We start from the raw sequence: 27,834 nt of genomic DNA on the forward strand, positions 1-27,834 counted from the left end.
ATCCTTTATAAATCCTTCTAAGTTATCCTGTAAATGTTATACATGATATCCTATATCTGTTAGCAGATGTATTCGTAGTGGCCAATATCTTGAAGATATTGAACATTTATTTTTCTATTGCCCTTTTTCTATTTAATTTTGGGTTGACTTTAAAATAGACATAACAAAAAATAAATAAATAAACAAAGCCCTTAATTTAGTGATACTAATATTTTACTGTTTTCAAAACCCATCTTTTTCTGATAAACAGATTTACATTATTAATCTGGTAATTATCTTAGCAAAGTTCTATATTTATAAGTCAAAAATAATTCAAAAGAAACCATCATATATTACCTTTTGTAAAACGGATCTTAATATATACTTTATTTTGCATGCTTTGAGATGTGCAACGCTATGGTTGCTTTGTGCTTTTATGTGAAAAAAAAAAAAAAGCTATGCTGAGTTTTGGTTTGTTCCCCTTCAGTCGTACTCTACGACGTTACATCATAACTGACGTATTTGGGGTCCTACGTGGGGGCCCAATCACCTCTGAGCTTAAAAAGAAAAGGCCAATAAACATCGGCGAGTGGAATTTGCATGCCAAGCCACTCTCCCGTACATACGGGTATATAAGTTGGCGACGTGCATCCAACTCATTCAGACTTTTGCTTTGGAGCCGATCGCTTTGTGTGCTGCTTCTACAAAGAAGAAAGAAAAAGCCTTCATCGCTACAGGAGTTTTCTTATTCCTTATGATGATCACAGGCGCTGTCTCATAGGTCTGGGATGTAAACAAATGCATATTGAGATGGCGTTTGTGAATGGACTATGCCCGCGCTGCTTGGGCATGCCCATTATTACGCTCGGTCATAGCTTACGTTTAATATGTGAGCTGCCTTTGCGCTCTACCCTTTCCGGTTTCATGGGTTGCTAGACTCCTGAGGCTGCATTGGCTGGAAGCATGGGAGACCTGAGGATTATAGTCTGGATTGCTCCGTCGGGTCAGCCCCTGCGAAGGTCTGGCTCCTCTCAGCGTATTACCATAGAGTTTCTGGATGTTGATGCTGGTTTGTCCCAGCACAAGCTTTGCGTCTCGTTCAGTGCTCTTGAGGAAGTTAAGATGTCTATCACTGCATCAGTGGAGGGGCTATCGTCTTCTGATGCCAGAGATTCTGCTGAACAGCGGCCTGTTGTGGCGGAGTCTGAAGCTAAGTTAACGGCCATGTTCCTCCAGGCAACCTCGACCGATTTGTCACGCGTCTCTCACGTGGATGTTTGTAATATCAATAGCGCGAACAGCACGTGGGCATGATCTAATTAGAGGTAATGAGCTCCGAGGGGTAAAACAGGACATTGCGTTGGTTTCATACGGATTACTTTAACACAGGATATTTGTTTTCATTTAAAAGTAGACATTTCAAGCTTTCTATAGATATATCTCTCATGTCTGTTTGTCATGTATTTGCTGAGTTTCAGTTCATTTTAGTGACGCATTTCAACTGGATATTCACGGAGACTGAGAAGACTGAAAGGACACCCTGTATATTTTCTTTATTTTAAAAAAACACAAAAGTTTGTTAATACGGTGAGCATACATGATGTTTGATAACAAAGTTCGGGAGGAGCACGATCAGATAATCAACTAATTTGGCTCAGGTGCAACTCGTCTAGCTAATCATCCAAACTAGCACAAGTCATATATATGCACACAGCCGACTTACCTCCGTCATTCGACTGTTTTTTCGGCATCCCCCCTCTACCCCAACTCCTTAATCTTAATCTATCCTCATTCTCTACTTGGGATGTGGGGAGTTCTCTGGGTTCGGGCCATGTTCTGGGCTCGGAGCCCTCCCCCAGGACAGCACGCCAAAATATGCTTACTGTTTACTCAACCAGATTAGATGTAAGGGTGAACTTGTGAAACAAATAAAAGTAGACCCTTTACAGATTTAGGTGATGTATTACTTTTATATTTAATCAAAATTGAGGGAGCAATTGAAATTATTTTCTTTTCTGTCATCTGGAAAATATGCTAGTGCTCCCGCCGGCACCTTAGCCGACCTCAGGACATTAATGCAGGCAGCAGCCTGGTTACTATTCTACCTGGCCTGTCTGCTGGTCGATTTGGTCAGTCCATACATTCAGAAAAAGCAGTGGACTTCGCCCATTCCTGGTTCTTGAATTCTGAATCGGTCCCCTCTTCGGGCTACCATTCACGTGGCTGAAACAGAAACGCTTGTTTCTAATTTTCAGCACCAGGGTTGGGTTACAGCTTCGACCTGAAATACGTGTGCTGTTATGCCCTGATTGCTCTGATGCAGATTGTCTTTCAGGCTGCTTCAGGGGTCAGACGTATTAGTACAATTCTCCCCTCGGCTTCCCTGCTTTTCAGAGTGATCTGTTTCGCCACATTTCACAAACTCGCGGGGGTGCCCTGGCTCCACTTGGGAGAGGGGCACCTGGATTCCTATCTCGATGACTGGAGTATGAATACCTCACTTGTGAGATTTGTTGGACGAATACAGGAACTTGGTGCCTTCACACCTCAGCCACTGGGACTTCAGGTCAACTGGGAGAAGGGTGAGCTCTTGAAAAGAGAACGGAGCTTTCTCTTTTCTCAGTATGGAGTTGGATCCAGTCAAGACATGTCAGCTAAAAGGGTCTGTGCTGAACTGCCTGATTCTTTTCAGGCACAGGATAGCGGTCCCTCTAAACTTTTTAGAGGCTCCTGAGGCATATGGCGGCCGTAGCTGCAGTTTGGCCGCTCGGTGGTTTCATATGAGATCGCTTCAAGCACTGACTACATGACCGGATCCTGAGATTGGCATGGCACCATGGCACACTTCGTGTTGGCGTCCCCCTCAGTGTTGCCACCTTCTCAGCCACTGGTCAGACCCTGTTTTTCCTATGGGCAGCTGTGCTCTTAGGCCCTTAGGAAGCCTCCGACACGAGCTGTGGTGCCATTTGCAACGGGCAGGCAGTCTCGGGCTCCTGGAAAAGACCTCGACTGCAGTGACATTAGTCGCTTCAAGTTGCTAGCAGTGCTTTGCCCTCCGCTGGTTCCTACCAATGCTGCAGGATAAGTGCACGCTAGTCCACAAGGACACCATAGCCACGGTAGCGTACACCTACCCCTGAGGTGGTCTACGCTCCCGTCGCATGTTGCAACTCGCCCGCCATCTCCTCCTCTGGAGTCTATGTGGCTCAAATCACTTTTTCGGAGAGTTGAGTTGCGACCAAAAAAGCACTCTTCTCGATTCAGCGAAGCTCAGGTAGACCTGTTTTGCTTCTCTGAGTTCTCCCACTGCCAGCTTCATCCTGACGAGGGCTCGTCAGGCACGCGCTGGCACACAGCTGGATCTGGGGTCTCCTTGATGTCTGCATTTAAATGTGGAAGATGCATTTTTTTAGAGTGTATGCTCATCTGCAATGTCTATGGGACGTTTCCTATCAGATATCAAATAGATGTTTATTAACTGTCTTTAAGATGTTTATGAATTAGAATGTATGTAAAATTGACATCTTACAGACAGACATCTGTCAGATATTTGTACACAGCAGATGCTTTCCAGATCAAGTGATCTTTAACAGACATCAGCTTCAGAAGAGGCTTCCTTCTCAGATGACGCCGATGCAAACCGACTTGTTGCAGTGTGCAGCGTATGGTCTGAGCACTGACAAGCTGACCTTCTGCTTCTGCAACCTCTAAAGCAATACTGGCAGCACTCATGCATCTGTTTTTTGAAGCCAGGTTCAGCACCTGATGCACAGAACGAGCACTCAGCTTCGTTAATCGACCCTTGCGAGGCCTATTCCGAATGGAACCCGTCTTGGAAAACCTCTGTATGACCCTTGCCACAGTACTGTAACTCAGTTTCAGGTTACTGAACCTCATATAGCCTAGGCCATCTTTGTGGAGAGCAACAATTCTAATTCACAAATCTTCAGAGAGTTCTTTACCATGAGGTGCCTTGTTGAACATCCAGTGGTCAGTATGAGAGTTGTACTCAAAGCACCAAATTTTAAAATTTGAAAATGATGTGACTTAGCATGGTTAAATAACATGAGGGTGTACTCACTTTTGTTGGCAGCTATTTTGACAATAATGGCTGTATGTTGAGTTATTTTCAGGGGACAGTAAATATACACTGCTATACATGCTGTACATTGACTACTCTAAAATATATCCAAGTTTCATTTCTGTAGTATTGTTCCTTGAAAAGATATACTAAAATGATTGCTAAAACGTGAGGGGTGTACTCACTTTTGTGCGATACTGTATATTACTATATAATATTATGGCCTCTAGTAGTATAATATTAAAAAATAATGTTATTTATATTACAATTAGTGTAGTATTTAAGGTGAAAATAGAGGAAACTTTTTAAATTCCAGTGCACAGAGGCAAATTAGAGGCATTTGGTGGCCAAAAAAAAAAACATGTACATGTAATGCCACGGTTTAACCACCAGATGCCTGTATGGCTGTTTAATAAATATTACCTAAATGTATTTACAGTAGCTCTACTCTAGTTTCTCAAGTGTTTTGTCTGTCATAATTGCTTAGCCTACTCATTTATTTATTTTTATTTTTTAAGTTTTGAATTTGAATGTATATTTTGACATTATCAAGCGCTCAGTTTGTAGAAGTTACTTTTTTTAATGTTCAAGTCAAGTCAAGTCAAGCCTTTTTGACATTCTGCTACATGTGTGGACATACAGTGGAACAAAATGTTGTGTCTCGCAGGACCACAGTGCTACATAAATAAACATACAACAAGAGACGTAAGAAACAATTTTTAAACCTATACATAACTAACTTACTGAAAGCAGTAATCTTACTATACATGTACTTTACACAGTTTACTATACACATAATCTAAGTTTAATCTATACACAGACTACACAGGTACTTCAAAGTTTCTGAGGTTTTTCCTCTGGTTTTGAGGAAGAGGAGACAAGACTAACTGACATAAAAACACCGTCTTTAGGAGTAGCCGCTGCGTACTGACCGCGCCACCATCTTGGAGTAATTCCAAAGGTTAATTACATCTCAGTGTTAGCAAATTCTGAATTTAACCCTGAATTTATTTAAAAGTTTAAAATAGTGTTTACAAAACACAAGGCAATGAACTGCATTCAGTGAAACTCTTTATTAACTTCCTTGAATGGCATTCTTCACTGACACTCATTCAACTTCCTACAGGCAGAGAAAGATTGCAGAAAGACTAAAAACCTAAAAATATGACAGCTAGCATCCGGTTATGGTTGCTTTTACGTATTTACAGTATATAGGCAAAGATGGGTAGATTACTTACAAACTGTAATCCATTGCTGACGATACAGAGAAAATACAGTCTGAGTTTTTCAACATACCCTAACTGTGTTGAGATAGAATACATAGAGTTTAAGGAGAGTAAGACAAGATGAGCGTTTGACATTAAAAAGTATATAAATTGTACTATTTTCATGAAAATAACCAATTGTTTCGCTTGATAAGACCCTTCTTCCTTGGCTGGGATCATGTATAACCGCATTTGGGATTGTTTGAACCCACATTTAAACTGCATATTGGAAGTTTAAACTCGGGGCACCATATCAGTCCATTATATGAAGAAAAATCCTGAAATGTTTTCCTTAAAAAATATAATTTCTTTACGACTGAAGAAAGAAAGACACAAACATCTTGGATGACAAGGGGGAGTACATTATCTGTAAATGGTTGTTTTGGAAGTGGACTTCTCCTTTAAATGCTGGAACTACTGGTTGTTTGGAACAATTGGTTGCTTCATGACACGCTTTACTTCTGCAAACCACATTCCTCAGTTCCTATGGGGAGCCCATAGGAGTGTTGCAACTCTGTTTCTCAACGGTTCTGGGCAGTCACCAGCCATTTAAAGTGGCCAAGGCTCCAAGACATTCTGCCGTCAATCTGAAGGTATGGCTACGTGAGACTAGCACCATTTTAATCACCGTCTTGTGTGGCTGATGTGCCAGATAAAAGAAAGTGAAAGTAAGGGAAAGTAGTTGGCGTTTAGCTTTTTTAGACAAACAGTTGAGTCCTTTCATCAAAATAGAAGCTTTTATAAAAACTTAAAAAGAAATGTATTAGTAACTTGGAAAAGATAGATGAGTGGCTACAAATTTTGATGAAGGTGAATCTGTAAAGGTGACTTCCACATTAATAATTTTATGTGCGTTTGACATTTTTTTTCAGTGTCTAAATCAACTGAACAGGGTTTGTTTTGTGTGTTGTGCTGTATTCTATGTAAAGATTTTTCAAAAGAATAAGATATTTGAATGATTACAGTGGTCATTATCTATCTGTCATCTGGTCAGATCAATTATAAAGGTGTTCAGTGATGCTTAATAAATTTGGTTTTGTGTTTGTCATTCCGATCCAGAGTCAATGGAGATCCGACTATAGCTTCATCATGGGTGACTCACAAACATCCAGAGATGATTTTTCTCCAGGATGCGGGTATTTTGAACAAATGCATTAATTGACCTTTTATATTATAAAAAATTGTATTATATTATTATTATTATTATTATTATATTAAAGTATTATTATTATTATTATTATTATTATTATATTAAATTATTATTATAATTATTATATTAAAAAACTTTGTTTGGAATTAATAAGAAAGTGTTAAATGTTGATTTCAGATCAGTCACAAATCCAAAATGAATTTTCCCATTTAAAAGGGTCATCGGATGCAAAGTTCACTTTTAAAGGTTGGTTTGAACATTAATGTGTGTTGGCAGTGTATGTACAAATCTACCCTATAACGATAAAAATCCATGCTGTGGTTTTTAATTAATCTGTAAAAATAATATCTCCTTTTTCAAATGGAGTGTGGCATCACACTGACAGAGGCCGCTCCCACGTTAGTTTATTGACATGAGCGTCTTACCTCAGACCCACCCTAAATCAGCTGTAACAGTCCGACCTCCATTATTTCAATGCCGGAGCAGGGATGTAAGTTAGACAAGAATATCTCTGATTGTGCAATTGAGATGTTGTGTTGCTGGATGTAATAATGAATATAGTGGTCGTCATTTACTCCTGACATCTGAGCCGCTGAAGATGCAGTGGATTACATTTGTTTGTGAAGGGAATGCACCTCCCGATCTACGTATATCTGTCTATGTTCACGCAAATCATCCGTGATCCAGCTTCACTTACAGCAGAAGTGAGTATACGGGTGTTTTTATAAATTTTGGCGATCACCTTTCCTAATAACATTAGCTAGTTAGCAAGTTTAGTGGCTAAACGCGGTTAAATGCGGCTAAAGTAAACAGGCTCATCACTCCACAGAAAGAAGAGAGGGGTAGGGCGAGCAGAGCTCATTAACATTTAAATCAACCTCGACCAGAACAGGATGATTTTTGCAGAGCTCATTTTGGCAAGGTAAAAAGGGTGTTGTTTTACACTTCCATTGAGAATTTTTAACCAAAGTATATTACAGACTTTTCATTAAGACCCTAAAGAATCATATCAACTTGGAAAATGGGCATCCGATGACCCCTTTAACACTCTGGGGTCTGAGGGTGTTTTGGCACCCTGGAGAAGTTTTGACATGCCCTGACATTTGTGCTTTTTCCTAAAAACATATTAAGGGCTAAAGTCTGATTACATTGTAATTAGCACAAACTTGGCTACAATAATATGCAAGCAACATTAATGTACGAAATTACAAAAAAATAAAAAAAAAAATTACAAAAACAACGTTTATGTCACACCCCCATTGAACTGTTTGTGCTGGTTTCTCCCTTCTGTGCCCATATTTGGTCGTTCCTGTTTCCTGTCCTCGTTTCATCATCATTAGTTACTCTTGTATCACCTGTGTCTTGATTGAGTTCATTGTAATCACCTGTCTTTATAAGTTTCAGTTCAGTGTTTGTCGTCTGGTCTCGTCAGCGTCAATGTGTACGTGTATGCTACCCTGCCTGTGGATTTACCTGTTTCGGAACTACCTGTGGATTATAATAAAGACTTTATCTTTAACCTTCATCTTCATTCGCCCCTTACTTGCACAAAACGTAACAGAAAACCGGACCCTATAAAAGAAAGTAAGCAGCGTGTTAAGCCCGCGTTTTTTGTTTGTGTTTTTTGTCCCTTTTTTTTGTCATCATGGGTGACCTGGGCGTCCTCGTCCTCCTGCTGGAGCAGGGGACCTCTCTCTCGAGGACCACACCACGAACTTTGTGTTTCTGGCCAACTACACACACTACCTGGACAACTGCCTCTGCTCTTTCTATTTTGCTGGACTGAACACCACCACATAAGCGCAATTGTCCGGGGGAGGATTCTCGAGAAAGCCTCGCCGCCTATGTTGAGTGGGTGCTGATGTCCTGCAACTCTTTGTTGACCGTGGACTTTGTGGATAATTACACCAGCCCCACTCTTGACCCAGAGCCCAGCCAATCATCACTCCGATTCATGGAGCATGAGCATGAGCCTGAGCCCACCGCAGATGGAGAGCCAGAGCCATCTCCATGTGGAGCGACAGAGCTGCAGATCGCCCAGGAGCCAGAGCCCATCTTGTCTGACCAGGTGCGAGAGCCAGCTACATTGCATACGATGGAGGGAGTTACAGTGAAGCGTGAGAGGGCTATGGAGAGCCCCACCCACTGCACCGCCACTGAGGGTGAGCTGAGACTGGATCTGGGACCATTATATGTGGAACAAGACTTAATCGATTTCTATGGGGATTTATATGAAGTCATGCCCTCTCTTCCACCATCCTCTGAACTATCAGTCGGCCCTGAATTACCTACCTGCCTGGATTTCCCACCCACCCTCCCTCTGATATCTCCATTTATCGTCCCTGCTGCCTCAGTCCTGCCACCGCTTTCTCCTGAAAGCCCCTCTGCTCACCCTCAGGCCACCATCTGTGCGGTGGGCTCTCTGCGGGTCTGCCAGTCTCTATCGGCATTGTGGCTGGAGGATATCTCGTCTCACGCCTCCAGCCTCTGAGTCCTGGACTCCACTTCGGTCCTCTGACCCAGCAGCTCCACCCCGGCTCCCAGCTCCCTCGTCTCCACCATCGCCCATCGGCTCCCTCATCCCTCCGGCTCCGCCTTGGCCAGTCGTCGTCCCACCATCGCCTCAGGACTCCACTCCTCTGGGTGCACCTCAGCGCTCCGTCCCACTGGCTCCTCCCTTCCTCCAGCTCTGCCTCAGTCCTCTGTCGCTCCGGCTCCGCTGCAGACCTCCGGATCTCCGCCTCGGTCGCCAGAGCCTTGGGCTCCGCCTTGGCCCTCTGGATCCTCGATGTCACCCAGGATCATCGGCTCTCTGTCTCCGCCTCAGGCTCCACCTCCACCTTCTCTGCCTCCGTCGGTCAGCCCCCTGGAGTCGTCAGCCCTTCCTCCACCATGGCTCTTCTCTCCGTCGGCTCCTCTGTGGGTTACCATCATGGCTGCAGCCTGGGTCTTGCCTAGCTCCTCCTGCTCCGGGTCCCTTCTGTCTCCTCCATGGTTCCTTCCTCCGTCTGATCCACCCTGGACTCTGTTGCTCGTCCTCCTCCCAGGTATCTGTCCTCCACGGAAACCTCCTCCTGTACAGACTTCCTGTGTCCCTACCTTTTTCTCCTGTCCTCGTTTCATCATCATTAGTTAATCTTGTATCACCTGTGTCTTGATTAAGTTCATTGTAATCACTTGTCTTTACAAGTTGGTTTCAGTTCAGTGTTTGTCGTTCGGTCTCGCCAACGTCAATTTGTGCGTGTATGCTACCCTACCTGTGGATTATAATAAAGACTTTATCTTTAACCTTCGTCTTCGTTCGCCCCTTACTCGCACAAAACGTGACAGTTTATGTGTGGTTAGTGAAAAACTAACATTTTTAAATCACTGAAATAAGGCCATGGAACACTTAGAACATTTGTTCAGAAGACTTTTGAGAACTGGATGTGGTAGGCTAGAGTTTTTTTTAAAGGAAATTCATTGAAAACAGTGACTAAAGCCTGCTCAAATGTCTTTCATTAAAAACATTTTGAAGATCTTACATTAAAGTGAATGTCACCAAAAATAATTTAATCTGCTCTGTTATAGTTCAGTTTATCAGAGGAGATCAGAACCAGAGCCCAGCTGTGTGTCAATGAGAAGTGACGAGTCTTTTGGATATATAATAGACTTTAGGAGAGAAGAGACACAGACTGATCTCAGGTATAACATTTCTAAAAGACATGATTGGTATTTTTCTATTATGATGTTTTTATTTTATGCATTTTATATATTATTTTCAACACTCAGTTTTTGTGGACATTTTAAATCAGGGATTCTTAACCTCTAACACACCTCAACAAATTAATCAAGGTCTTTAGGATTGCTAGACAGTTACTGGCCCTATTCCATCTTTACACTTCAAATGCATTATTGGAGAATTATATTCTCCAAAAATGGCCTACCGACTGGGATGAATCTAATACAATTAAACAACAATTCTGCTGTTGGTAGAAAATGGTAGAAAACATTATTTCACTGGGAACGTGGTGGAATTAAGTTACTTACTTACTGCAGAATAGGCCACTCTAGACTTTCAGAAAAGGTTTTGAGGTGAGACCAGATTTATTTTAAAAAACTTCTGACATTTTTTTTTCTCTCTCTATTTTGCTGCTTGGCAGCTGGCATGATGTTAAATTATAAGCAATCAATCATATATTATTTTGATTTAATATTTACAATGTATAAAGCTAACAAAAGGTTTGTTTTGATGAACATTTTAATTTAGTTGTTGTTATTATTAACCTTTAGCAGTTGATTTGACAAGTAGTGCATTTATAAAGCACATTAACTGTGGAAAAATGTTGGTGGAATTAAGATAATGAGAAGAAGAAATAAATCCACCAATATCAGACTGTCTTATTCTCTTCATGTTGTTTAAGGACAATCCTACAACCCGGTTCAGCTGTAACAAAACCTATCTGTAAGAAGAATGGCCAGTCTATGAATCAACTACAGGACTTTAATGAAAGCAAATATGCGTGTGTAAGGTAAATTGTGGGGTTTGAGATAATCACAAAGAACTCATTAATAATAGACACATTTCATAAGCCTTATATGTTCTGTCTCATGATACAGAAAACAAATAAGACATTTTCCTGAATATATTTTTCTCTATATTTAACTCATGTAATATTGTGGAATTCATTTTACAGCCATGACGTCCTCAACAAGTTCAGATCAAATCTGATGAAGAAGTTTCAGTGTTTGTATGAGGGAACAGCAAAGCAGGGAAACCCAACACTCCTGAATGAGATTTACACAGAGCTCTACATCACAGAGAGTGAGAGTGGAGAGATCAGTAATAAGCATGAGGTGAGACAGATTGAGACACAGTCGAGGAGAGTGGCAACAGAGGACACACCAATCAAATGTAATGACATCTTCAGACTTTTACCTGGACAAAACACACCTATCAAAACCGTGCTAACAAAGGGAGTCGCTGGCATTGGAAAAACAGTCTCTGTGCAGAAGTTCATCCTGGACTGGGCTGAAGGGAAAGCGAATCAGGACGTCCAGCTTATATTTCCACTTCCTTTTAGAGAGCTTAATTTTATGAAGGACAAAACCATCAGTCTTTCAGATCTTCTTAAAGTCTTTTTCCTTGAAACAAAAGAAATGGAAATATCCAGTGACAAATATAAAGTGTTGTTCACCTTTGACGGTCTGGATGAGTGTCGTCTGTCTCTGAACTTTCAGAGCCATGTGAGGGTGCATGATGTAAATGAATCAGCGTCAGTGGATGTGCTGCTGACAAACCTCATTGTGGGAAATCTGCTTCCCTCTGCTCTCATCTGGATCACCTCCAGACCAGCAGCAGCTGATCTCGTCCCCTCTAAGTGTGTTCACCGAGTGACGGAGGTACGAGGCTTCGATGAGCCACAGAAGGAGGAATACTTCAGGAAGAGAATCAGTGATCAGAGTCTGGCCAATACAATCATCACACACCTGACGTCATCAAGGAGCCTCTACATCATGTGCCACATCCCAGTCTTCTGCTGGATCTCAGCCACTGTTCTAGAGAAGATGTTGAGTGAAGCAGAGAGTGGAGAGATTCCCAAGACTCTCACTCAAATGTACACGCACTTCCTGATCCTTCAGACCAATATTAAGCATGAAAAGGACTATGAGAAGAATGTAACAGATGAAGACATGATCCTCAAACTAGGGAAAGTGGCATTTCAGCAGCTTCTGAAAGGCAATATGATTTTCTATGAGAAAGATTTGAGAGATTGTGGCATTGGTGTGACAGAAGCATCAGTATACTCAGGATTGTGCACTCAGATCTTCAGAGAGGAGTTTGGCTTGTATCAGGGGAAGGTCTTCTGTTTTGTTCATCTGAGTGTTCAGGAACATCTAGCGGCTCTATATGTGCACATCTCCTGTATAAACAACAACATGAATGTATTTGACCCAATCACCGAACCTAATGCTTTGTCTAAATTTAAGGACTGGTTTCAACTCACATTTAGACATGTTTCATTTTCTGAGTTACATCAGAGAGCTGTGGATGAGGCTCTACAGAGTAAAAATGGGCATCTTGACCTTTTCCTGCGGTTCCTTCTGGGTCTGTCAGTGGAGTCTCATCAGATTCTCCTACAAGGACTAATGACACTGAGAAGATGCAGATCTGAAAGCAATGAGAAAACAGTTGAGTACATCAAGGAAAAGATCAGGACCATTAACTCTCCAGAGAAATCCATTAGTCTGTTTCACTGTCTGAATGAATTGGGTGACCATTCACTAGTGGAGGAAATACAACAGTATCTGAAATCTGGAACAATAAGTGAAGTCAAGCTCTCTTCATCTCAGTGGTCAGCTGTAGTTTTTGTGTTGTTGACATCAGAAAAGAAGCTGGATGAGTTTGATCTTAATGAATTTGTTGGAGAAAACAATAAAGCTGAAAAACTGGCTGTTCTTCAGCAACTTCTGCCTGTCATTAAAGTTCAGTAAGTATCACTGAGAACAATCACTTTACCGTTAAAACAAAAGAAAATCAAAAGCTCAAAATTCTTAAAAACAAACAAACATTTGCTGCAGGGGACTATTTGTTGCAAATGGTCTATTAATGCTTGTAACTGCATGCAGAAAATCAGTGTCCGTTAAATGTCTGCACTGTTATATGTATGGATACATTTGAAACTGTTTTTCCTAGGGATGCAACGATACCATTTTTTCAAAACCGATCCGATTCGATACCAAAAATTCTGAGTATCGGCTGATACCGATACCAGGCCGATATCAGTGGGGGAATTTCCATTTATTAAGCATTTAGTCACATACTTTATTTAATCACAAATCCCATATTTTTTATCTTACATATAATTGGTCAATAACCAATAAAAGGGAAAGGAAAGTTAACAAAATAATTATCTATTTTTCAGAATAAATAATACTCAACAGCTTTTCATATATTGGTCAGACATAACAAATAGAAATTACAAATTACAAACTACAATAAATAATTTTATACAAAGGCCAAATTTGATCATATAATACAATTTTAAGAGGTCGTTATCTGTCACCCAATCACTTAAAACTTTTTTTTTTCAGAACGAATCGAAACGAAAAACAATTCTTTCTAGTCACAAACGCGTAACGCATCGGATGGCTTAACATTATTTTAAAACGAATGAAAATCTGCACAATATGGAAAGCATTTCCAACCCTTATTTTAGCATGACAAGAGTTAATGAAGAAAACTTTAAAATGAATTAAACTAAACTTATATAAATGTAAAAATATATTTTTAAATAATAATAATATTAGCCTGGAAGTTGGAACAAAAAAATTAAAATAAGTCCTCTGTAACATCGTTACATCTCAGCACTCTAAATAGGCCTAGGCATACACTAGGCCAACGCACCATTAAAAATGAGTCTTTCTTAACAAATTATATTAAGATAAGTTCTAAATTAAGATGGGTATTTGGCAATAACTAAATCAAGATAAAGGCTCCGCGGGATTTGCTTCGCTACTTCTCTCCACAATCCGGCCTCAACGCGACGGTGAATAGCAGCTGAAATTTAATAAAAGAATAATGCCAATAGCCTATATACTCTGTCTACATTATGCATTTAAGACTCAATTAATATTTAGTTATAATTTGAAAAACCTTTACTCACCAAGATTAGGCTACATAGATTAGCTTAGATGGCTTTTTTGAAACTGTTGGAATGACATCCTCGTTAACAACTAGTATAATTTGGGAGTCCCTAGTTTGGGCTGTCGCCCACTCACTACTTTGGCTTTGCAAATACAATTTGCAGTGCTACTAGCTGCTGTATCAAGAGTAAAATATTTACCGACATGTTTACCGCGCTGAGGTAGACTTTGCATGTAAAAGGTTCCCTCTGAACTCGCCTGTCACACTCACATAAGCAGTGCAACGTATTTTAAATGTATTTTATTTTTAAGGCAATGTTTTAAAATAAATAATTGTGTTCTTATATGAGTTATTATAGTTTTTACAGTAGACTATTATTTTTTGTTATTCATTTAATCAAACTCTGGTAACAATATAGAATTTGGATTGGTCACGCATCACCAATATCCGATCCATTCAAAAAGCTTGGATCGGGCAACCCTAGTTTTTCCTTGGCCTTAATTCATAAATACAAATAAGCCCATCTATCCATACATACCTCTGATGCTAGATAATGATATAACGTGTGATATGGGGTCTTCCTCAAGAGGGTGCGTATTTACCGGCCTTCAAGCTGAATCTCCCCTATAGGGCTGCATTATATCATAAATACCAAGACAGTGGACTTAAGACTGTAATATTATTTAAACTTTTACTAAATATATATACAAACTTAAAAAAGCATGATTTAGGTTATTTCAGTCCCTAATTTTTCATTTTTCACCTCTTCATCTACTCCTTATAGTCCAATACCTCCTGACCCAGATCACTTTGATCCCAATATACATTTATCTACAATTATAAAGAGTTTGTTTTTACAAAACAAAACATTTTCTTACAACCTTACATGAATACATCATGAAATATAATTGCAGCATGGTAACAGGTGCATTAGAGCTACTATTAGCACCATGATACACCAGACAATTTATGAGATTACTTAAAGCTCACTTTAAACCACTTAGTATTAATGCTCATCAGATCATATAAATCAGTGGAATATTAATAGAAATTATGGTTCTGTTTAAAGAAATATGAAGTAAACATGTAAATATATGAATATTTCTCCAAATATGCACATTTTTGGACTAAAAACCCTAATGGACACTGTTCAGAAAGCATGATACATACATTACATTTTGTTATTACATACATTATGCACCGAGTGTGTGTTTAATGAAGTTACAATACAGTTTGCATATACTCTCCTACAGCTAAGTAAATGTCAAATAATTCTGATTGTTTCAATGGGTCAGTAGAATTAATGAGTTCCCCCAACTGCTGCTGAGTGAGGAAAATGTTTACGGTGGGAATAAAAATGCTTGTCTTGTCTAGCTCTGCCATGCATATGTGTACTCTGTGTAATCCGGGTAAATACAGCTAGGGTATGTCGAAAAACTCCCATCTAATTTTCTCCTCTAACTTTAAAATCGCCCTACATTGTTGCACAATTGCTGTACTGACCCAGTGTTTACAAAGTGAACATGCAAAAAAGGTCAAACGTCCATATATATATATATATATATATATATATATATATATGTGTGTGTGTGTGTGTGTGTGTGTGTGTTTAACAAGTATGATTTTCATCTTTTTACAGTTTGAGTGATTGTGGTGTCACAGATAAAGATTGTGCTGCTCTGACTTCAATCCTGAAATCAAACCCCTCACATCTGAGACAGCTGAATCTGTTTAATAAAAAACTACTAGATTCAGGTGTGAAGCTTCTCTCTGCTGTACTGGAGGATCCTGAGTGTAAAGTGGAGAAACTGTGGTAAAATAATCTCTTTCATCAAATATGTTCATGTTATTGTATTCTATAAGACTGAATCATCTCTGAATATCTCTGAAGACCTGGATTAACTTGTTCAAGTGTTTTCAATTAGGTTTGGAGCTAAACTCTGCAGGGTAGTAAATGGGCACAAATATAATTGAGGTCAAAAGTTTACATACACCTTGCTGAATCTGCAAAATGTTAACTATTTCACCAAAATAAGACAGATCATACAAATGGATGTTATTTTTTTATTTAGTACTGACCTGAATAAAATATTTCACATAAAAGATGTTTGCATATAGTCCACAAGAGAAAATTATAGTTGAATTTATAAAAATGACTCCATTTCACTTTCTGTTTGTTTGTTTGTTTTGTTTTGTTTAGTGATAGAGTCCCTTGTTTGTCGTGAACAGTTAAACTGCCTGCTGTTCTTCAGAAAAATCCTTAAGGTCCCACAAATTCTTTTCTTTTTTCAGCATTTTTGTGAATTTTAACCCTTTCCAATAATGACTATGATTTTGAGATCCATCTTTTCACACTGAGGACAACTGAGGAACTCCTATGCAACTATAAAGATAGGTTTAAATGCTTACTGATGCTTTAGAAGGAAACACAATGCATTAAAAGCCGAGGGGTGAAAACTTTTGAAATTTGAAGATCAGTGTTGTAAGGGATGTAAATATCTTCTGTAGCTTCTGCAGAGCAGTACTAAATGAAAAAAAAGTGATATTTAGTCAAAATAAGAAAAATGTACGCATCTTCATTCTGTTCAAAAGTTTATACCCCCCAGCTCTTAATGCATCGTTTATCCTCATGGAGCATCAGTGAGCATTTGAACCTTTTGAAAATACAAAAAAACATGTAAAATTGGCCATTCAGTACAGTATTACTATTAGGCTGACATTTATCTGGACTTATTCCAAATGCTAAAACCTTTTTACTTATATATATACAACAGTGCAACAGACAGGAAGTGACAGGACTCTGAATGATCAGACGAGACATGACGAGACTCTGGACAATCAGCTGTGACGTGACAAGACTCTGGACAATCAACTGTGATGTGATGAGACTCTGGACGATTAGTTTTGACTTGACTCAGGAAAATCAGCTCTGCCTTTGATTTACTCAGGAAGATCAGCTTTACTTGACCCATGAAGAGCAGCTGTGTTATGACGTGACACAGGAAGATCAGCTGTGGCTTGACTTGACTCAGGAAAATCAGCTGTGACTTGACTTGACGCAGGAAGATCAGGTGTGACTTTACTTGACCCATGAAGAGAAGCTGTGACTGGCTAAAAATTTGTGAATAGAGTATTGCAGCATTCATGGGCCTTGTTTAAGGGCTAACAAAATTCTTGCAGTGGTCTTGCCTGGGCAGTGTTCCTAGGAAAAGCTGCTGGATCCTTGTGAGGCTGAGTATTCTGTTACAGAGTGAATGGAGGAGGCGTGTAGATCCATATGCAAGGGAATGAGGCTAGCATTGCATCTCACTTACCATAAAGGATTTTAGAAAAGTGTACAAAAATGGCCAGCATGTGCACCTACCAAAAAACATGGATTTCAGAAGAAGCTCTAAAGGCAGAGAACTCAACTCACAGACCAAGATATATATATAATGACTTTGCTAAATCTCCAGTGGAAATGTAGACATATTAGTTTGTGTAAAACTGTGACTTGTACCTGTTATTCTGATCTGTACTGAGAGAGTGAAGAGTGTTTGTGTTCTCTGCAGGTTGAGGGATTGTGGAATCACAGATGAAGGTTGTGCTGCTCTGGCTTCAGCTCTGAGATCAAACCCCTCACACCTGAAACAACTGGATCTGACTAGGAATAAAGTAGGAAATTCTGTGAATCTGCTCTCTGATGTTCTGGCGAGTCCTCAATGTAAACTGGAGATACTGAAGTAAGTTTATCTCTTTAATAGTCACACTTGTCTTTGTCCTTAATAAAATGAATTACTTGATTAAAATTAGACTAAAATAAGCTTACAGAAGCTGACAGAATTCATGCAGCATCAGTCTGATAGCTTGTAAGTTCAAAACAATTTCCCTCTCTTGGTTTAGGGAAAGTTTTAGGCTTTTCTTTTTGTACCCTATACAACCTGTCGTTGTGTCAGATTCTCTGTGTCAGCAAATCTGTCCTTGACAGCACAGGGTGTTCTGTGCAGTTTGTTACTGACCCAAGACAACGTACATCTAATTTGGATTTTTTGCCCAGCTAAAAAGATAAAGAATCAACGTACATCTAATTTGGATTTTTTGCCCAGATAAAGATAAAGAATCAATCAAACAAACAAATAAATAAATAAACACATATGGATATTAACTACTATTAGTATATTCATTTGTGGGTTTATGTCCCCTAAAAGTGTAAACACTCATAATCTCAGATGTATTAAGCAAGATGCGAAGAACAGACCCCTGATCTGAAGTGAGAGAGTGAAGGGTGTATTTGTTTTCTACAGGTTTATTGATTGTGGAATCACACATGAAGGTTGTGCTGCTCTGGCTTCAGCTCTAAGATCAAACCCCTCACACCTGAGACAACTGAATCTTTCTTGGAATGAACTAGGAAATTCGGGAGTTACACAGCTGTCTGATGTACTGGCAAGTCCTCATTGTAAACTGGAGATACTCACGTAAGATCATACATCACTCTCAAACAATGAAACACAACATAAAGTATATCTGAAGTGTTCAACCTTTTTTGGGCTGCTGTGAGTTCAGCTGATTGTAAATGACTGAACACATAAGCTGCTCCTTAATAACATGATACTGCAGGGCTGAGAGTCCAATGATCTATCAAAAATGTGCTTTAAGTTTGTACTGTCTCTTTAAAAACTGATTCACTGTTAAGCTGCTCTGATCTGAGAAAGTGACGAATGTGTCTTTGTTCTTTGTTCTGTACAGGTTGAGTGATTGTGGAATCACAGATGAAGGCTGTGCTGCTTTGACTTCAGCTCTGAAATCAAACCCCTCACACCTGAAACAACTAGATCTGACTGTAAATGAACTAGGAAATTCAGTGTATCATCTCTCTGCTGCACTGAAGGACCACTGTAAACTGGAGATACTGAAGTAAGATCATATCTCTGACAGTCACACTTGTGTTTGTCCTCAGTAAAACATGGCCTTTAATGTAAATTAAAGGGATAGTTCAACCAAAAATGAAAATTAGCCCATTATGTACTCACTCTCCAGGCATCCTTGGTGTATATTATTTCCCTCTTTCAGACAAATGCAATCTGAGTTTTTATTAAAAAATTATCCTGGCACTTCCAAGCTTCAGGAAGTCATAGGCGGGTGTTTCTCTTCAACAGTCCAAAACAAGTCCAATAAAGTGCATCCATCCATAATAAAAAGTGCCTTACATGGCTCAGGGTGAATAAAGGCCTCCTGTAGCGAATCAATGTATTTTTGTAAGAAAAATATCTATATTTAAAATGTAATAATCACTTTAATTGAGTTTGTGCTAAAAGTCGTACATGGAAGCAGCTCCGGGCGGATGACATAGGGCGTTTACGCTGCGCATCCGGTGAGTCTCATGAAAACCAACGTTTACAGGAGCAAAGGAATCAAAGTTTCCTTACTTTAGCAAAGGAAAACTCTTGGTTTATATCGAAATCCTCTGAATTTTTTTTTACAAATCCGCGTTTTGAACTTCTAATTCATGACCGGTGCTTTGTTTACTTTTCTCCACTGCGCGTCTGCATTCATCACGTCTGAGCAGCACATGCGCAATGCCGACCACTATGACTATAATTGACTATAAACTATAATTTATTTAAACAAAATTAGTTCCAATTTACCAGACTTTTTGCAGGGCATTTCTAGTATACTTAGCATGAAATAAATGTATTTCAAGCACGTTTTCATTTATTTATTTATATTTTCAGTAGTATTATCAAAAGCAACTTGCATTGCATTCCAGGTACACTTTTTATTTCCTGGGAGTCAAACCCATGACCTTGACATTTCTAGTGCCGTACTCCACGTTGAGCTAATGCATTTTATTTCAGAAGATCACCACACACCACTGTTTCTTTTTTTAATCCTGTTGGTCTGATTTGTGTTCACAGGTTGAGTTATTGTGGTCTCACAGATGAAGGTTGTGCTGCTCTGGCTTCAAGTGTGAGATCAAACCACTCACACCTGAGAGATCTGAATCTGTCTGGGAATAAACTAGGAGTTCCTGGTTTGACACCACTCTGTGCTGGACTGGAAGATCCTCACTGTAAACTAGAGAAACTATGGTAAAATCCTTGATCGTTTTAAAATTTTGATCACCAACTCTGCTTGTTAAACTCTACCTTTTCTCATGTCAGTAGAAAGAGTCCAAACAAACCATCACAATACATCCATGTGACACAAATGAAAATAGAATACATTTTATTAACACCTTATTTTCTTTAAAAATATGGTTTAACCAGGAGAATGTCCAGATTATTAATGTAACCCTTGTTCCCTATGTGTTAGTTGAATGACAACACTAGGGGTCCCTAAAAATATGTCACCAGACCTGGCAGTGCAGATGCTGGCAAGCTTTCGTGTGCCAAAATAAAAAATGCAGTTTCACTGTCTCGCAACCTTCCAATAATCAAGATAAAAAAAAACCCCTCAAGTTTCCTTATATTTAAGGGTCCAGTTTATCTTTTAAAGGGGTCATTGGATGCCCATTTTCCACAAGTTGATATGATTCTTTAGGGTCTTAATGAAAAGTCTATAATATACTTTGGTTAAAAATTCTCAATGGCAGTGTAAAACAAAACCCTTTTTACCTTGCCAAAATCATCTGCAAAAATCATCTCATTCTGGTCGAGGCTGCTTAAATGCAAATGAGCTCTGCTCACCCCGCCCCTCTTTTCTCTCTGTGATGTGAGTCTGTTTACTTTAGCCGCATTTAGCCACGTTTAGCCGCTAAACTTTACTATTACTAGCACAGTATTAGTAAAGACGATCTCAAAGATTCATAAAAAACCCTTATACTCACTTCTGCTGTAAGTAAACCTGGATCACGAATGATTTGTGCGAACATAGACAGATATATGTAGATCGGGAGGCGCATTCCCTTCACAAACAAACATAATCTACTGCATCTTCAGCAGCTCAGATGTGGGGAGTAAATGACAGCCACTATGTTCATTATTATATCCAACAACACAATACCTCAATCGCAGATATTCTTGTCTAATTTACATCACTGCTTCGGCATTGAAACAAAGAGGGCGGACTTACAACGACAGGCATCTGAGAATGGATCGATTTAAAAAAGGGGATATTATTTTTACAGATTAATTAAAAACCACTACATGGATTTTTATCATTATAGGGTAGATTTGTACATACACTGCCAACACACATTAATGTTTAAACAGCATGTAAAAGTGAACTTAGCATCTGATGACCCCTTTAAAAGAGGGTTCTTTCCAGTGGTAGAGCTTCCAAAGGGTGTGGTTTGCATGTGGAAAATATGTCATAAGGACTCCCCTGATAGGGAAAAGTCCCTGTGGAGGGCTCCACCAGATGAGGGGAAATCAAGCAGAGGAAAATCATATGGATTTACCGTTAGGGAACCAGTATATATCAAAAACTAGCCCAATTATGTGGGCTCATCTGAGAAGAGGCATACCACTAGAAATGGGCCTGGTAGGGAGTTCCTCTGCTGAAATTCACCACCAAAGAGTGCTTTGGGGATATTGATGTCCTGGGTTCACCAAACTTGGGGAACTGCTCTGAAGTGTTAGTTTCTGTGTTTAGAAGTGTTTAGTGTTTAGAATCTGTTAGTACTGAGAACTTGTGATGAAAAGCTCTAAGGGAGCCTTGGGCTTGGCAAGCCCGAAATATGGGATCCACTATCAGGTGGGCCATCGTTTGTTTGGAGCCTTTCCCTCCTGCTGTCCTTAAAACCAGACAAAGAGCTGATCAGATCTTCTGAAGCTCTGAGAGCAAACCAGGTATATGCACAAAGCATGTACTGTGTAAAGCAGAGACAGGGCTGGGTCTCCCACGCTTGGTCATACTGGGAACTTTGGGTACATGCCGGGCCAGGGTCTCTACACACATAAAATCAATGTTTTTTTAGCTATAAAAGTGCAACAAGGTTTATAGGTATAACAAAAGAAATAATGTCAGGAGTGGGAAGAGGCCAAAATAACAAACAAAATGTTCAAATGTTCATGTCTAATACAAGGGAATCACTCTAAAATTACCTAAGGGAAAAAATGAAATAAACAGCACAAGAGTTCCCTAACTCACTCTCTACTGATAAATATGAGAAATCCATGTAATTCTAAAAAAAAAAAGTAGGGCCCCCACTACCTAGGACTTCTGACTTCTTCTTCTTCTTTTTTTTTTTTACAATATTGCCCAATGAGAACAAAAAAAGATAAATGTCAAGATAAAGATTCAGTAAATGTGTCTAAATCAACTGAGCACCGTTTATATAAGTATTATATAAGTATAAAGAGTCACAGTGGAATAGCAGCAGTAATATACATCAACAACAATAAGTCAATTAACAGACAACAGAGTCAGCATATGATGAACACTTTCACCTGGCTGTACCTGCTCAGACAGAAGAAGAGAAAAAACAACAAGCACTACTACCACCTTGTGGCCTACAATGCACAAGACATAAAAACATATTACCTCCTAGAACATAACACCCCCACCCCTAAATTACAACCCTTGAGGCTTGTACACAAGGCAATACTTCTTATGAGTCACAATCATAAAACTGAGACAGGGCATCTCGAACAACATTCTTAAAGATTTTTTTGTATTGAATTTCTATATTGAAGTCCTGGAAATTGAATGACCACCTCATCAAATGCTAGTTTGCGTTAGACATCCTAGACACACACACACACACACACACACACACACACACACAAAACCTTAAAGAACTGAGATTTGTATACACCACAATGGGATTACAGCTTCCACAAACATATACTTCAAAATGCTGAAGTGCCAACAACAAAGATAGTGCTTCTTTTTCAGTGGTACTATATTGTCTTTGGGGTTTTGAAAACATCTTAGGGAAGTAGCCTACAGGGTGTTCAACACCAGAGACATCATCCTGTAGCAACACAGCTCCAGCTCCACAAGCACTGGCATCCACTTTTAACTTAAAATGTAGTGAGAAATTAGGAGCAGACAACACAGGCGCATTACAAAGGAGTATTGTTCACATTCAGGACTTCAGGACAATTTTCTGCACGTACTAAGTAAGTCGGTCAGTGGGGATACTACTGTTCCTACAAAAAGTTCCTACGAATCCCACGATAGTATCCAGTCATCCCCAGGAATCGCCTAAGCTCTCGCTTGTTGTTTGGGGTGGGGAAATCAACAATGGCTGTCACTTTCGCCTCAACAAGCCTAACTTGCCACCTGGCCAAACTGAGCGATCAAGGCCTTAGTCAGGGAGGTGACCAAGAACCCAAAAAGCATCAGCATTTCTCTGTGGAGAGAGGAGAAACTTCCAGAAGAACAACCATGTATGGTAGGGTGTATGGCCTGTATGGTAGACTGGCCAGACGGAAGCCACTCCTCAGTAAAAGGCACATGACAGCCCACCTAGAGTTTGCCATAAGGCACCTGAAGGACTCTCAGACCATGAGAAAAAAAAAATTCTGGTCTGATGAAACAAAGATTGAACTCTTTGGCCTGAATGGCATGCGCAAGGTCTGGAGGAAACCAGGCACTGCTCATCACCTGGCCAATACCATCCCTACAGTGAAACATGATGGTGGCAGCATCATGCTATGGGGATGCTTTTCAGCTGCAGGAACTTGGAGGCTAGTTAGGATTGAGGGAAGGATGAATGCAGTGATGTACAGAGATATCCTTGATGAAAACCTGCTCCAGAGCACTCTGAACCTTAGACTGTGATGGTTCATCTTCCAACAGGACAACAACCCTAAGCACACAGCCAAAATAACAAAGGAGTGGCTACAGGAAAGCTCTGTAAATGTCCTTGAGTGGCTCAGCCGGAGCCAAGACTTGAAACCGATAGAACATCTCTGGACAGATCTGAAAATGGCTGTGCACCCACTCTCCCCATCCAACCTGATGGAGCTTGAGAGGTCCTGCAAAAAAGAATGGGAGAAACTGCCCAAAAATAGGTGTGCCATGCTTGTAACATCATACTCAAAAAGACTTGAGGCTGTAATTGGTGCTTCAACAAAGTATTAAGCAAAGGCTGTGAAAACTTATGCACATGTGATTTTTTCCCCTGTCGTTTATTTTTAATAAATTTGCAAAGATTTCAAACAAACTTCTTTCATGTTGTCATTATGGGGTATTGTTTGTACAGTTTTGAGGAAAATAATGAATTTAATCTATTTTGGAATAAGGCTGTAACATGAGAAAATGTGGAAATATTGAAGCACTGTGAATACTTTGTGGATGCACATCACACATTATTAAGCTTTAATAAACTGATCATTTTACCCACTGTTTACACAGCATCATTGTTCTCTACAGGTTAAGTGATTGTGGAGTAACAGATGAAAGTTGTGCTGCTCTGGCTTCAGCTCTGAAATCAAACCCCTCACATCTGAGACAGCTAAATCTGTCTGGGAATAACCTAGGAGTTTCTGGTTTGACACTGCTCTGTGCTGGACTGGAGGATCCTCACTGTAAACTGGAGAAACTAGAGTAAGATGATCTCTCTTTCTTAGTTAACATATTCTTTATTAGTAATATAATAGTTTTTAACTTTCAAACTCAATGATTAGGGAGTCTGCTTGCTAAACTCTACATTTTTTGGCATCTAGAAGGAGTCCAACAAACCATCACACTACATCCACATAACAAAAATGGCAGAAAATATAATCATTTATATTCAAATATTTTCTTTAAAAAAATAAAGTTTGACCAGAAAAAGCAAAACCAGTAGTTTTATGTACGATTCATAGACATGCTGCTGGCAATTAAACAAATTACAAGTGATACTTATTTCAGTCTAAATACACTTAGGGATGAAACGGATACCATTTTGACTATAAACCATGATCTTACGGTCTCAAGGATTAGTATTTCCATTTAATTTAATTATTATTAAAACAATATTTATTTACTGCAACTTGAAAAACTTGCTGTAAATACTGCTTAGCACTAAGCAAAGTTAGTAACAGTCTCACGCAGGGGCAACATGCAGCATAGGTTTTGGTTTTTGTGAAAACATAACGGAAGGCAGTGCTCAGATAATTTTTATGAAGAATTTTTTCGTACGTTCAATTCTGTACACACTGTTGTGCAAAGTGGGGTCTCATGCACTGCAAGACTGCCCTCACTGTAATGATGTAATTTTTGCCACAAGCACATTTGCATTCATGTGGACACAGTGAGTATAAACCAGACTTATTACCTAATAAAGTAGTGGTTTTAAGCACAGAGGTTACCAGGAAACAGCTCTGTTTCTGCTGCTCCATAAGCACCACCTCATGTCAGACAGCGGATTTACATTTTTATTCAGCCTGTCTGCCATTTTCAGTCAATCTGAAAATTAGACCGGATTTTTGTGTTGTAATTCTTACCTAGATGAAAAACAAGCTAATGTGCATTCTGAATATCTCAACACTTCAGATAATAAGATGCGTGTTTTGTTCATGGATCAGATAAAATGTCTTTAATTATTGTGATTCAACCTTTTCTTTAAAAGGTTTAAACATTAAGTTAAGTTTTAAAGGTTTTAACATTAAGTTCAAATAGTATGTCATATCACCCAGCCAATATTTTCTGTTTGTTTAAAATCCAGTTTTTTTTAAAGTTATTTTAATGTTAATGGAAACAAAAAGTGCATAGTGCCAACCTGATCATGTGACATTTCGTACATTTTTGACAAGGTGGCTAATTCATCCAACCTCACTCGTATGAATTCATACGATTGAAATCACATCACACAGTATTGCAGTTCAACAAACTGGTCATTTTACACACCGTTTACACAGTGCATTGTTCTCTACAGGTTGAGTGATTGTGAAATCACAGGTAAAGGTTGTGCTGCTCTAGCTTCAGCTCTGAAATCAAACCCCTCACACCTGAAAGAATTGGATCTGAGTAGGAACAACCTAGACGATTCAGACATGAAACTTCTCTCCAATCTAAAGAATGATCCACATTATAAACTAGAGAAACTGCATTTATTTTGTAAGTATATTTTTATATAAAGTACATATAACATATTATATGTACTTTAAGAAACTACCGGTTCTTTTTATGATTGAATCAATATTGCAGTGATTAATATGCTTCTGGCATGTTGTATGTTTGGCAACAACTCTTTTAACCAGTGGTGTAGTGGTGCCTGGAGAAGTGGGTATACTCTTAACTTATTGAAGTTATAGTTTTTCATTATAATGTATTGATTAAAATTAGCAATCAATGAGTAATTATTATTTTACCACTCTGCATGCCTTCCCTGACATGCTCTCGTGCATGAACAGGCAGCATTTCTGTCACATGTCTGCATCCTCTCTGACATATTTCAAAGGAAGCCAGCGCTATGGTTCCGGACCTGTTTTCTGGAACATTGCTTTATGTTTCTGGCCTTTGGTGTTTGTAGTCAAATTAACGTATATTTTCCAAGCTGAGATCTTGTAAGAGTTAGAATGTTTAACAGAAAACATGAGAATGACCTTTTGATGGGGCAACAGTATCTAGGGTACTAGAGAAGTTACTGCCCATATTGCTAGTCACTTGGAGTTTATGTGTGTTTTTAGGTACACAGAGCAGTTGAAACAGATCAGACATTACATTTAAATCTGTTTTAATCATTTCAGTTACGCATAGTGTGCATGAAATGATGTCATGATCTGTGCTATCATCACTTTTGAGGTCAAACATCTGTACCTTTAATATCTTTATTAACCAATAAATCCAAAATAAAATCTGCAAACTTACAGTATCCAGATGTTGCCTGACAGGTCATCTGCTCGATTAGGTGACAATGTCATGCACCCCAGCAGGGTCAGTCTAGACTGCTCCAGAACATAATGGAAAAACTTGTTTCTTAAACAGTAAGTGGGAAGTGGTCCTGACACAATGATCCTTTCACAATGACCTCAATCAGGATTTCCAGCTGTCACAGCCAAATGTTGTTCACCATAGCTCTGATGTTCTTGTCACCTTTCAAATCTCTAGTCATAATTTTCACATACCAATTTACTTTTTTTTCTGTAATTGATCACCTCATTTCATGTAACAGCAGTAATGTCTTGTCTCCATATGTGGCTGTCTGTGTGTTTTACTGTAGGACTCTCAGTTTCCTCAGGATCAGCTGATGGAGAATAAGGAGCCGCTATAGAGACGTCACAGTCACGCAATCAACAGAGACTGAAAACACAGAAGTGCCACAGTGATAACACTGTCATGTGTGTGATTACACATTATTTTCTAGTTTGTGTTTTTTTGTAGTTCTGTTCTTTTGAATCACAAATGTCAACAGATTTCCACAGTAATCTAACAGAGCACTTGAACTAACTGATAAATGCAAGACTGATCTATTGAGCTGATGACTTATGAAAACTGGTCCCAAGTGCTGAAACTGAGTTTGGTATTGATATATTGTGCTGCTTGATCACAGTGATGATGGTGTAAGATTAAATATACATGGAAAGTGACATGAAATTATAAAATTACAACATTTTAATCAACAAGATACAGACAGTGTATATAATTAATTTATTATGTACAAATGTATTGAAAGGCAACAAAGTTTAAAGTTTTTCCCCCCCATTTTTATTTATTGTTTTATATGACCTATTAAATTTTATCCCTAAATCTCATTATTTTACTGGGTTTTTTGTTTGTTTGTTTGTTTGTTTGTTTTATCCCCCCCCCCCCCCATGCCTCAGAACACAGTTTAACACTAATTACTACAAAGGCAATTTGAAATGTGACTATTAAA

General features: G+C 39.1%; 1 protein-coding gene across 2 annotated transcripts; it reads left to right on the forward strand.

The window, feature by feature from the left end:
• Positions 1-5,744: 5,744 nt before the first annotated feature.
• Positions 5,745-27,560, forward strand: LOC127155777 (NACHT, LRR and PYD domains-containing protein 12). 2 transcript variants are annotated; one of them, XM_051098243.1, is made up of 13 exons: positions 5,745-5,918; positions 6,385-6,461; positions 10,046-10,159; positions 10,879-10,986; positions 11,152-12,945; positions 15,742-15,915; positions 17,654-17,824; positions 18,386-18,559; positions 18,831-18,998; positions 20,000-20,173; positions 24,408-24,581; positions 25,894-26,075; positions 27,181-27,560. In XM_051098243.1, coding segments are annotated over exons 2-13 (3,282 nt in total). In that variant the 5' UTR covers positions 5,745-5,918; positions 6,385-6,414; the 3' UTR covers positions 27,183-27,560. The 2 variants fall into 2 exon arrangements, with proteins under 2 accessions (XP_050954200.1, XP_050954201.1); XM_051098244.1 differs by lacking the exon at positions 6,385-6,461.
• The last annotated feature ends 274 nt before the right edge of the window (positions 27,561-27,834 follow it).

Source organism: Labeo rohita, chromosome 24, assembly GCF_022985175.1.
Source record: "Labeo rohita strain BAU-BD-2019 chromosome 24, IGBB_LRoh.1.0, whole genome shotgun sequence".
NCBI classification, from domain to species: domain Eukaryota; kingdom Metazoa; phylum Chordata; class Actinopteri; order Cypriniformes; family Cyprinidae; genus Labeo; species Labeo rohita.